The 13,253-nt window shown below is 40.4% G+C and overlaps 1 protein-coding gene across 8 annotated transcripts in view; it reads right to left on the bottom strand.

Annotated features, from left to right (window-relative positions):
- itpr1a (inositol 1,4,5-trisphosphate receptor, type 1a) overlaps positions 1–13,253 on the bottom strand; it is a 67,145-nt gene that overhangs the window by 22,297 nt on the left and 31,595 nt on the right. For 4 of the 8 annotated variants that reach the window (XM_053869240.1, XM_053869242.1, XM_053869243.1 and 1 more), the window contains 3 exons: positions 4,055–4,102; positions 2,671–2,803; positions 574–761 (listed from right to left, as the gene is read on the bottom strand). In XM_053869240.1, the coding sequence (XP_053725215.1) occupies positions 574–761; positions 2,671–2,803; positions 4,055–4,102 (369 nt within the window). The remainder of the gene's footprint in view (positions 1–573; positions 762–2,670; positions 2,804–4,054; positions 4,103–13,253) is intronic. The other 4 variants (XM_053869241.1, XM_053869244.1, XM_053869245.1 and 1 more) reach the window with 2 other exon arrangements.

Here is a 13,253-nt window from a genome sequence, read left to right as displayed (position 1 = left end):
ATCATGTGGATGAACATGTGCAGCCATGGTGGCACACTGACCCATATAGTCTGGATTATGCAGCAGAAAAAAGACCCATACTTGGCAGTGAGAATATTTTATGCTGATTCGACATCAAAAAGAAGTTAGTTTGAATCCCAAACAGCTCTTGAATTTCAACATATTTTTATAAGGATTGAAAAGGGGGGAGAACGAAGAGAAAATCTTAACTTGAATTCTGATAAATGTTTTTTATTTAGGCAGTTTTCTCTCATTTGTACTTTCTCCTTTAGTTTGGACAATTGACTCCTCTAATTTTTATTCATCATGCATCACCATCATTTTTGTCAGTGTAGTTGAGCATGGTCTTTCCTATTGTTATTAATAGTGACACACTACTCTGTGGATTTTACAGCCCTTGTTTGCGAAGGCCATCTTGTGTTGAAGCAGCGATTTTGGTGGCGACCTGAGCACACCATTCTCAAAAAGTCAATATTCTAAATGCATGTAAATTGCGACATAAGAGGGAGACATTATGGCACCCAGTTAAAATGAATTATATCACACTAGGTTTGAAATAAATTCCCCACTGACCTGGATGGTGGTGTTTCCCCCCTCCAGCAGGGCGATGGCCAAGAGGATGCTCTCCTGGAACACCCGGTCACTTGTGGTGTTCATGATGAGATCAATCACCAAGTCGGAGGCTCCCTCTTTGTCCAGGTGACATTGGACTTCTGCCAAAGTCATTTCTCCGCGACTCAAGCCTCCTGGTCCCCCCAGCACTGACAGATGACATCATATATTCCACTTAATCAGATGCACAAACCACATAGAAGACAGGATGCATCAATGGGCTTCTTTTAGGATTTTTTTTCAATTATATTGTTTTTTCTTTTTTAATGCTCAGCATTTCATTTGGACTTTCATATTATTTTGTATTTATTCACCAAAGGTACCTTGGCCAACAAGCAACTGTGCTTTGTCGAATGTCCTGCAGAAAATCCCTTTTAATTTGTGAAAAACTGGAGCTACTGACAGTATTTTGGAATGCTATTTGCATAAACAAGTTGAAAAATGTCTGTTTAAAATGTCTCCAGTAAGGGGTGGACACCATGGGAAAATGATATGATTCATTTATGTATTATATAATAATATAATATATATTATCATACTATTTACATTATTTGAAATGACTACTTCGATGTTATGCAAAAATCTTTTGCATGATTTTATTCTAGTTAGGGGACATTTCTGACAAATCTTTGACATTATTTGCCTTACCTTCAAAACAACAATCATTCTTTCTTTCTACACATGAGCGCATTCATTTAGGGCTGTATTTAGTTTTTAACCCACTTTTAAACCACAAAGCAAACTTTGATGGTATACGAAAAGTTTTGAAGCGAGATGTCACGTTAGCAGTCTTTGGCGTCACAGGACCAACAAGGAACACATCATTCTGTCATAAAGGCATGGGTTCAAGTTAGAGGTGCATCAGGTTTAAAACCAACTCAAAGTTGCACATTTGACCTGCTGTGAGTACGTGTGGGAAGAGGAGCACAGCGCTGCTACAGATGGACGGATCAGCGCATCAATGTAGATCTATAGAGTATAGAAAGAATGTGACCGAATCCATGTCATCTCCTCATGTTGGTGAATCCTCAACACGTACTTGTTCAGAATTTAGTGTAATCATATTGGCCAGCGCTATCAGCTGATAAATTAGGTGACTGATTTAGGGGACTCACTTCCCACGGCAAACCTGACGAACGTTGTTCTAATCGGTCAAAGTTAATCTCAAAAAGGAATCTCTCGTATTCGTGGTTTAATAATTGACTTCAGCCACCTGTTGCTTTTAACTTTTGCAATGTGACAAAAAAGTCTCTGTATTCAGCATCGATGCGATTCAGAGGGCAAAACTTAAATAAAAGTCATTGGCTAGTGTGACTGTAATGCAAAGGCCAACAGATGGACATGGACTGTTTGTTCCTCTTCCCTCTGGCAGGAGGCTACGGTCCATCCAGACCAGAACCTCCCGTCACAGGAACAGCTTCTTCCCCTCGGCCATCAGACTGTTAAATTCGTGAACAGCCTTGTTGTTATGTTATTCTATTTATTTTATTTTATTTGTTTTTTGTTGCACTTTATTCCAAGACACTTTCCTAGTCAGTGGCTCCCCACTGACCATGGCAATAAATCTGATTCTGATTCTGAGATCAAATTGGATTTTGCAGAATAATCTCAATTCTGCAGCACACAAGCAACATCTACTGTACATTCATTCAACAGAAACACCTTATGCATATAACTAATACAGTTTTACGCCGACAGCAGCTCTAGCTTAAAGAGAAAGAGAAACACTTGGTGACAGTGATATGGCTGCCGACAGTCACACTTTGACAGTGTTATCAGACACAGATAAGTGTTGGGGCTCACCATGGTCAAAGTGCATCTTACACCAGCACTCTCCCAGCAATAACAAGCCCACGGTCAGAGAGATAGTCGTCCATCATTGCGTAACATTAAGAAAAGCCTTGCTTTACTACACCATCAGGGGCTGAAACATTTTTGTCTGACCTCATGCAGGGCGTGTGTATTCTGGACCTTGTTAGTGGTGTTTCTCAGTGAATGGAAATGACAGGCTCAGACCAGTGGGTTTCAGATCGACATGAATTTTCAGTCGTGACAAACCTGATTGTGCCTTGCTGGGTCCAACAGGACTTAGGGGTCCATTACTAAATGACGTCAAGCTCTCCCTCCGCCCACCACTCCGATGGAAGTTGCCATAGTAACGGTTCACTAGAATCTGCCTCAGTGCCTCACCCTGTAGGAGACAGGAAAGATGTTGTGTAACAGTGGTGTTTCATCCGAGGCTGCTAAAACATTTTTGGAGAACGGCCACCATCGCAGTCCGACACACTGGAACTGCAACATCACTGTTATCCACTCGGAAACCTTTTAGACCATGATGCTGTCATTTCATCAGCAGTAGTGACTCGCTGTTTTGACAGTGTGCGGTCTTGGTTCCAACCCTTGCACATTCTGACTCATTCACTGTCAAGCAGGCAGACGCACGACATTGGCGTCGGCATGGCAACCACCTCCCATGGCTACCTGAAAGACCTCCCATGGGAATAAGTAAAGAAAAAGAGAGATTTTTCAGTGCCATCACTCAACGGCTGGTGGCCCTTGTATAACCACTGAAGAATAGACAAGCGGTGAAATTTTAATTAATAGGATGTATAAATAAAACATATCCTGAGGTGAGCTACTAACCAATAAAAAATGATTTCATAAGAATATATATATATATATATATATATATATATATATATATATATATATATATATATATATATAAATGTGTGTGTGTGTTTGTGTTGTTTGAAAAGACAGAGTTTATTAGAAGTTTATTAGAGATCATTTCACATACACGCAGGACTGTGAGTGTTATTAATGTGCACACACAACACTATAATAATAATAATAATAATAATAATAGGATATCGTGTGACATGACCATCATGACCAGGAGAACTTTATAAAGCAATAACTTCAAAACAGAGCATCAACATGTTGAGGACTTCAAGATTTTGAACATATGCATGAGTCAGGAAAGTGGGATCAGCAGACGTGGCCTTCATTAAGAAGGCGTTTGATTGAAAAATAAGTCAAATTGATTCGAGGTTTCATAATTCATCTTGATTAATCATGACATTTCACACCAGAATGATTAAATTTTAGTTGAAGAAAAGTTGTACTCATAAGTATAAACATAAGAGTGGAAGGCTCCAGGGATGCGAGAACTCTAACCATTTTTGAGTCTTCATCCTGAAGTTTTTTTTTTCAAACTTTGATTTTCCTAACCGGGATTTTAGGTTATTTTTCTTTCATATATTTCCTATTTGGCCAACATTACCTGCTTATTTGTAATAGTGAACGACTCTATTGCTTTGAATATGAGACTCCAGGCAGTGACTGGAAAGGTGTGGCAAAGCACATTCTTAAAAACCATAATGGAAGGAAGTGGCATCAGAGTTTTTAGTGAAGCTTTGGTGACAGGGTGAACACCTACCCTCTTCAGGTCCTCCAACAGCTTCTCAGGCTGGTTCTGATCCAGCTGCTGGTGCAGTGAGGAGCGTGTCGCCAAACAGATCACAGGGTTAATATGGAGACGGTGAAACAATTAACCACAAGGAAAGGAAGCCATGCACAAGCCAGCCGACAGTGAGTGTTTCGATCGGGGTGAAAGACATGCTGATGGGACACGGAGACAGCGCTTGAAAGCAGAAAAGCAAAAGTACTGAAGTGTAGCAGGAGTAGTCATATTGTCTAACTTGAAAGGTTTCACAGAGTTTCTTGAGCGACTGGACAATAATTTGACCTAAAACCATGAAACCTGCTATCACTTCTGTCATATCAACAATGGCATCTGAGGTCACACACTCGACTCCCTTACAGATAGTCAGCACCTGTACAGTCAGTGTGTACAGTACATGCTTTGCCTGCTCCATATGGTTATGCAAAAAGCAGCAAAGGGAGGGGCCGGCTGAACTGACGACAGGCCCGGGGCAACAGGGTTACGGTTACGTAATGGATGTAAAAGAAACCAGGTCACTAAACCAGCAAGGCAGAGCCGCTCACAATGACCATCTGTCATCAAATCACACAGAGAGTGAGACATCTAGGCACTGAGTGACAGAGGAATCACATGGTTGAACCTGTTTCTAGCTGCGATCAAGATCGTGTCAATAGAATCTCTGAATATAAAGTCACAGCAATTTTAAATGGATGCTCTGTGAATGACATCGTTTGTTGGAGGCAGGGAAGGTTTGTTCACCTCTTTATACTTCATCATCTTTCCAGTAGATATTAAGTTAACATTTCATGAAAAAAAAAAAAAAATCTATCATTTTCAGTATTTCAGAAAGACAGCGCCTATTTGTAGCAGGGGACTGATGCAATGGTGACATAATCCAAAGTTGAGAAAGTACTCAATACAACAGCAAAGTGTAGAACAAAGGTAAAAAAAGGACAGGTAAAAGCAAACTCTGCTGAACAACAAAGGCACTGAAGAGAGCGCAGATCTCTACCAAGCAGCATTAAGCATTATGGCTCTACATTTAATCATAATACATATATACATAGAATGTCAGTTAAGCACCGCTTAGTCATGTTCAGGGTGGCGGGGAGTGTCCCAGCAGTCATTGGGCCAGATGCAGGAATACACCCTGGACAGGTGGCCAGTCCATCGCAGGGCACATGCACTTGCTGCATGGCGAGACTAGGCCGCCATGCGCCCATTTAATCATAACAATGGCTTAGATTTCTATAGAGTTTTGCAAGGCGCTTTACAGAACCCATTATTCATTCATACCTCAGTCACACCAGTGACTACACTTGAAGCTACATCATTGATACAAGGCAAGGTGAGTAAGGTGTACGGTACCATTTGTATTGGCGGTGTCAAAGGACACCGCCAATACAAATGGGATAGAGCCCGGGTTATTGGATGACCCACTCAACCATCTGAGCCATACTTGATTTATTTGCATAAGAAAATTCACCGGCTGCAATGAGCTCTATCGGACATCAGGTGGCGTACCGGCGCTCACACTACACATAATGAGAAAGTCTTTAAGGGTTCATACATTCACGACGAAACGACAGGCCTCTCACAGAAGTCAAGCCACTTCCAAGTATTGATGGGCTGATGAGGCTTCATGAAACTGTGTCCTCACTGTCAGAGCCCACTAGATGGCACTCTGTACTGTAAAATCTTCAGTACAACCACACCCATGAACTCTTGACATCTTTTTTAAATGCAGCCTCATCAGCCCATCACTAGCTAACAAATAAATTATAGTATAAAACACTGTACCTTAGGCAGAACCAATAACAGTAAATAACCACCATGACAATTCAGATTCACTTGGTTTCATTAGTATTTTCTGTTATCAAACACTAATACAGCTGGGATTACACATCTTCATATTGTTCTTGTCGGTCTCTTATTGATAAAGGTAGGGAAACCTTCAGTTGTTCCATTTTGTCTGGAAAAGTCTGGCATGAGTTTTATTCCTGTAATATGTGTAATCATATTAGACAGTTTTGAGTTGTAAAGATGGTCTGTATATATCAAACAAATGTTGTATTTCAATGTGAATTAAAAAAAAAAGTAACGTTCTGAGTTATAGTTCCAAATTCTTAATATACTCAAATCATTTGACTGCATTTCAATTGCATTTTCAGGAACAAGGAAGAGACAGAAAGAAATTCCCGCAATTCATTTTGGTACAATGCCAAGTCCTTTAAAAAGACCCATACTGCTTTTCCTTCACCCCCATTAGAAATACATACTCCATGTCTGGATACTTAGAAGACATTTCCATGAATAATCCCAAATTCAACAGTCATTTTTATTTCTGAACAACTGCCAGAGTGTTGTAAGACCTTCCACAGAATTTATATAACCAACTTTCCTGCTTAAATTGGAACTGAACTGCCTAGCAAGAGGAAGGTTTTAGAAAGAAGGAAGTTAAACGTCACATCTGTTGAAAGAGATATTTAATGAGTTCATCAGGGGAATTCACTCATCATGGCTGGCCTACTCTACGGCGTGGACTTTGACCTGCCTTGGAAATGAGCTGTTGCAGATCAGACCCAGTTGCCCATATGCATTTTGTGCAGATACACACTTAACTAATTATATTCAGATCTTTGTTTATTATGTTTAAGCTATTCTATAGCTATATCTAAAACTCATCACTGTTATTATGGTGTTGTTAATCAACAAATGTTTTATTTTGTGTATTTTTCCAGTACTGAAAGGTATTTAGAGCATTCAGTTGTTTGCTTCCTGCGCTTCTGTGTCAATGTGTTTTTGTTTCACTTCATGCTGTCGTGTTGTACTTTTTCCACTTCAATTTGTTTAGGTGACAAATATGTTAAGTGCAAATGTAAAAGGGAACATTTGCAATTCAAACTGACAATAAAATCAATCCACTGATTAGTGATCCTTTCTAAAAATGTCCCACTAATTTGGAGTTGGTTTTCAACTAAAACACACTATAATAAATCCATATTTTCCTCATTTGTTAAACCAAAACAATTCCCTCCTAAATCGATGACAATTGTCCAACTGTACTTTGGGGTGAGTTCATGAAATCTGAATCAGCTGAATCGTGAGTTAGTTTGACGCAAGCTTGTGTGAGACCTGGTTGGAACTGTAATGTCACATCAAAACATTCAACCAAAGACGGAGACGAACAGATGTGCCGGTGAGGTTAGACCATGTGGAAATCCCACTGCGGTCCATGAAACCAAACTTGACAACATGGTCGTGAATTCTTTTTCACAGATGGAACTATCCCAAATTACAAGGTCATCCTATCAATCCACAGCTTTATTTTGGCAATACATCTGTTTCTAAAGTGATAAAAAAATATTATTTAACATTAAATTAGACTTTCAAGTGTAGAATCAAAAACAGGAATAAGGCAGGACCAAACTTCCTCCAGTATAAACAGTCTACCTTTATTACAGTATTTCATGTATATGGCGTATACAAAATGACAGTATTATTATATATTTAACCAATACTCCTGCGTCTGATGTTAAGAGTGTTCATTCATTCATTCACAACTATACCATTTATGAATCAGTTTTCAAGCTCAATGTTGCAAAAGATAATTCATCCATTTTGAGTACTTTCATTCTCACTTTCTTTCTCATCAAGAAATTTTTCTTGAAGCATCTTTTCGCTGAGCGTATTCACAGTGAAAAGTACTGTTTCAAATGGCTGTTAAGTGATTAATATTCACCCCCAGTCCGACCACAGACACCACACTAAACCCATGCAGCTGCCACATCCGCACTGACGACAGCAGCCTTCGCCAAAGTGGAAACTCCCCTGGACAACCCCTCATCACCCTCCCTGCTCCTGCAAATGTGTTCCACTTCGACATAATGTTTCAGTTTGTTCTGAAAGTGCGTCAGCTGCAAAACATCTCTCTGCGTGTACCAGCAGCGACTTGAGTCGATTTTGAAACAGAGTAGCGACTCACATGACACTGTGGTTCACCAGACTATACAGCTTTGTAGGTCTAAATTTCCACAACAGCTCACCTGGGCTTAACGGTCCGTAACTTCCCCACAAGTACTCAATGTAGTTTTGGAGGGAAAGTTGGGGACTTCTGTTTTAAATTGTAGATTCTTTCATATGTATAAGTGCACATCATAATTGCTGTGAAAGCTGAAAAGGGATACACTTGCAATGGACATTTTGGAATTGAAAAGAGAGCATACTCTGTGATGAAATACTGCATACTGTACTTCTAACACATACTTTGCTCGTACTGTTAAATTTGGTTTATAGACTGATTTATAAACTCTTGAATTATTCACATGCTCAGCCAAATCTTCAATACTTGGAGAATTATCTTCTCACTGTGTTCAATGACAAGATTATTATCATTATTCTAAGCCATTTATCACTGCTGTGCTTAATTTTTGTTTATACCTATAACAAATGATGACAATGAGAACAAAGGTTTACACCCTTACACATCAGTATTGCACTTTCTTCAAGTAAAAGAAAAAAAGAGTGTGCTGTCTGAGTGTATTTCAGACAAGATGATCTCAAGATGTTTCCAATATTGGTTAAGTTAAAGCTAGTACTTAACGTCTAAAACTGACAACTTGAAAAGCTTAGTTAAGTCCCATTAAATGGGTCCTATTGTGTAATTTATTTCTTCAGTTATCAAATCTGATATACAAACACAGTTACTTTGTATTGTAGTAGCATTTTGTAAAGATAACAAAATGGGTGTCTCACTCTAAATCCTCCGCTTTAGGTTGAAAAAGCACTAAGTACTACTAAAGTACTACAAAATGGCTGGTTTGGATTGATCAAAAATATTGGCAAAGCGTTTAGATCATCTTAAAACAACCTGATAACAAAACCAATGCTGACTTCCATGTGACAACACACAAACTCAAGATATTCTCTTCCCCCCTCAGTTCATGAGAGTCCTCATTCTTGTGGACACCATGAAGTTCACGGTTATATTCATCAAAGAAGAGTTTATTGGCGTATCAGTCTTAAAAAATCTCTTGGACTGAGCATGAGTGGTTCTGAACAAAACCTGTACTGCAGCCGCAGGGTTCTCCCTTGTGCGTTGGCAGTGGCGATTGTCAAGGGAACACAAACAACTGTAGACAATTGGTGCATATTGAAATAACTCTGAGACAGAATTCTGGGGAGAACCCTGAGCCGGTCATGTCAGCGAAACTGCACAGAATGCTGGTATGTGTACTGCAGCTGCCATCTTAAAAATCAGTATCCACTGAGCCTTCACTGTGGGGTCCGAGAGGCGGCTTTATGCTCAACGTTACAAACAGATCCAGATAAGGACGGAGCCTTCTGACCCTGCTCTGCCTTCATTTCGTCCATATTTCTGCACATTTCCACAAGTTTATGAATACAGAGCAGTACGACTGGAAACCGTGGGGGGCAGAGTTGCTGTTACTACCTAATATGTAGTGCTAATAAACACGACACAAAGAAGACATAACAATGGTGAAAATTCTCTGTCCTCCTGTCACAATATGTTTAATGGCCTTGCCTCCCACAACGGTGCCTCCATTTTCTTCTTTTGTGCAAGAGGAACGTTATCAATACTTCTCCCACAGTTGCCATGCTTGTTTTGGACTTTGTCGCTGTCATAAACTTTTGACTGTGCACTGCTCCCCCTGAAGCCAGTAACACAAACTGATCAGGCCTGTGTTTGCTATAAGAAACCAGAAGGAAACATGACATGGTCCCGGCGGAAAAGCTTATATAACTGCCCTGACAAGAACACACACACATGAGACCAGGTGAAGAGAGCAGCAGAAGCCCAGCAGCGTGTGTGTGTGTGCTCCATCTTACATAACAGAGAGTCGAGAAGTGATGACTTTCTGTGATAATCACCTCCTGACGTCTCTCAGCACACAAAACTAGGTCACGTGCTATTTGGCCCATAAGCAGCTTTGTTCACTGAGGCAGCTGTCATTTTAAATATTGTCTGAACTTGTGAATTAATGATTAATGGAACACACACACAACTTGCTCCTCCTGGACAATTCAGACAGGAGAGGAGATACATGTAAATACTTCAACTCCATGAGTCGGCCAAGCGTGCACTCGGGGGGTCAGAGTCAGCCTGGGTGTAGCTGGAACATCCATGCAATGATTAATGGGAAAGTAAGAGCAATCTGGAGGGTGATACGGCAGATGGATGCAAGGGAAGTTTTGCATTACAACTGGTTTCCATGGGCAAAGTGACAGTGATACAACACGCACCAGGAGTGTGAAGAGTCAGCCACGTTTTTTACCATTGAAAACAAGTGGCTAACCTTGTGACTCTGAAACAAACTTAAACCTAATAATAATGACCCAATTATTTTGAAGGCTTCATCTTTAAATTGAGGTTTAACCTCATGGGGTCCAGCCAAATGTCCCCAGAAAGTCATGTGGTCCTCACAAGGATAGTGTTTTGTCAAGACCTGGCCCCCACAAAGTAGGATAAATGAGCCCACGCATGCACACACACTCCACAATTACAGCTGAAGGTCACACATCAGCGAAGGGGCTGAGTTCCAGGAAAAAAAAAAAAAAACCTGGCAGTTATGTAACCTCAGCACAGAGTTGGAGGGGGCCCAGTAATCGTGCAGCTTGCAGGAAAGGAAAACTAGGACACAGCCTGAGTGACTCGTCAGAGGTCCACACACTCATAGATACTCACTCACACGTGGCAGACATACCCACAGCGCCCCCTACAGGTGCTTTGAGCACCTGATCGGGAAACACCTCCCAACATCCTGTTTCTGTTTCAACCTTTCCGAGCAGTTGTTAGAAAACTGGTTTTTATGAGTTCATGAATCATTTGAAGCTCTTAAGAACAAGCTATGGCATGAATCAGCCGCTCCGATGCTTTTACAGTTGAAGTCATCATTTCAGAGTTAATTACTGGTTACACATTTTAACAAGTGTCCAACACAACATTGGCAGTTGGTTTTGAGAAGTGGGGGGGGACAAAATCTATTGGCAGAAGTGACTTTTGAGAAGTAAGGATAAATATTCTGTGAATATTCATCCTTACTCTTGAATCCATCTTGAGTGAGACTTACTTTTTGCCCACCTCAGGCCACCGTACGTCAAGCTGCTAGCGATACACTCTTCAGATGATCAGGCTGAAATGAATGTAGAATATGTTTCTTTTACACGTGACCATCCACAGGAGTGCGTGCATCAAAGGTTTTGCTTTCGCTGCTTTTCTTCATTTTTTTCACTCTTTTTGATGTGCTAATCTACGCATCTCGTGTGCAGATGATGCATTCAGGAGTATCGGAATTTTCTGCACTAATGAAAATAACCAGGGTTATGATGGCTTCCAGGATTGGCAAAAAAAGTATTGTCTCACTTCCCCCCTACACTGATACTGTACCTATGGTGAAACATGTAACCGTGGTTTAATGCACCATGTCAGCAATGACCAATGGTAATTTAAGAACATGGACAGTTATACACCATTGTGTACTGTACTGTACTGTACTGTACTGTACTGTACTGTACTGTGAACCACGTACACAAATGGGTAGACATAATCCATCCTAAAATGAATAAAAAATGTTCAAAGAATACACAGTATGTCATGCCATATGTCACATCAGTTCCTCAAAACTTGCATGGTTTGTATAACACACTCTTAACATGAGCAACTCAGCAGCCAACTTGCAGCATTGTTTTCACAGGGGTTGATGTGAATCTAATGTGAGCGATACCGAATCTCATCATTCTGACCGCACGTCATGTCACAACATTTTTCTTTCTTGTAAACAAACTGTGATGATAATAACAAATATGGATGCCTCCCCGCCCTAAAAACCGGTTACTTATCACAGAAGTGTTGTTGGCTCTGAAAAACAACGTTACACAACAACAATTTTCAAGCCACTCGACTCTTAGAAATGCCCAGCTAATCGACACGTTCCCATCTGTTCAACCAAAGTGGCAGTAAGTGGGCCAGACGGATGTCAGCCAGAACCATACCAAGACACAATTTCTTTAATCGATGTCTCACTGCAGCATAAAAATAGGCATCTGGGCTTGACCTGAGATGTTAGAAGACCGATTAAAAGGCGTTGTCGGATTTAACTGTATGACTCAACCTGTCAACAACTGTGTCGATTGTTAGCAGAGGATAATGGTGTCCTGCGTATCTGAAGCACAACATGCCTGATCAGGCACTAGAATCACTGACATCAACTCAAGAAATATGGAAGTGAATGAGGTTCAGAGAGGCTTGATATTTAGGGATGCACTGTGGCTGAAGCAGAGTCAAATTTAAAATGCTTGGCTGAATATTTTATTGATTATTGAATATTTGAATTAGAAAAATGCATAATAATGTTTTTCATTTAGTCTTTCAAGCAAAACATGCATTCTAAAAATGCATTCAAGCAGATCCCACGATAAAATTAATCCTAGTGCTTTTGGTACAACTTATGCTAGGCACAATGAACAGTTGTACGTATTATAATGTAAACAAATGGCTCTAGATAGTTGTACAATATATGCAGATTTTGAATCACACTTTGCTTGCCAATTGTCGCCATGACAATGGTTGTAACCGGCCATGCTTTGATACTTGATACCATGGACAACAAAGATACGATCACATACAGAGGAAATGTGGCTTGCTGCCCTGTAGGCTGGTGACGAACAAGAGCCGTCCAACACAAGTCTAAATGATCTTGCCTTTCCAACCAATGTCTCATGTTTACTCTATATTTGATCATTTCTTTGTTGTCCATCATGGCAAGTGTTAAGATCTGCTGGTTTCACTTCAGTACTGAGTGTGATCTAAAGTCTGTATACGGTGTTGACCAAACTATCTAGAACCTTCTGTTGAAATTATCAGCCTCGTTATTATCTGGCCAAACATTTTAAATTTTCTTTGGCCACAAATTTCTAATACAGTGCATCCTTATTCAAAATCATTTCGACTGCTGCGAGCAGTGAGCCGTGGAGTCGGCGCAGTGGCCACTGAAAGTGGAGGATTGTGTTGCCAGGTTTCTCCAATGGTGCCTCTGAGGATGGTGGAATGGGTTGTTGAGTTTTGTCAGAGGTCTAGCAGGGCAGGATTCATCACTATGGCCCATTTCTGTATAAAAATAACACATACTTTTGCATCCCGTTGTTGATTTCAAGCGAAAATCATCATTCAGGT

The sequence above is a fragment of the Synchiropus splendidus genome, chromosome 6 (genome assembly GCF_027744825.2).
Source record: "Synchiropus splendidus isolate RoL2022-P1 chromosome 6, RoL_Sspl_1.0, whole genome shotgun sequence".
NCBI classification, from domain to species: domain Eukaryota; kingdom Metazoa; phylum Chordata; class Actinopteri; order Syngnathiformes; family Callionymidae; genus Synchiropus; species Synchiropus splendidus.
The sequence above is the reverse complement of the archived record's forward strand: the minus strand, read 5'-3'. Positions and strand labels throughout refer to the sequence as shown.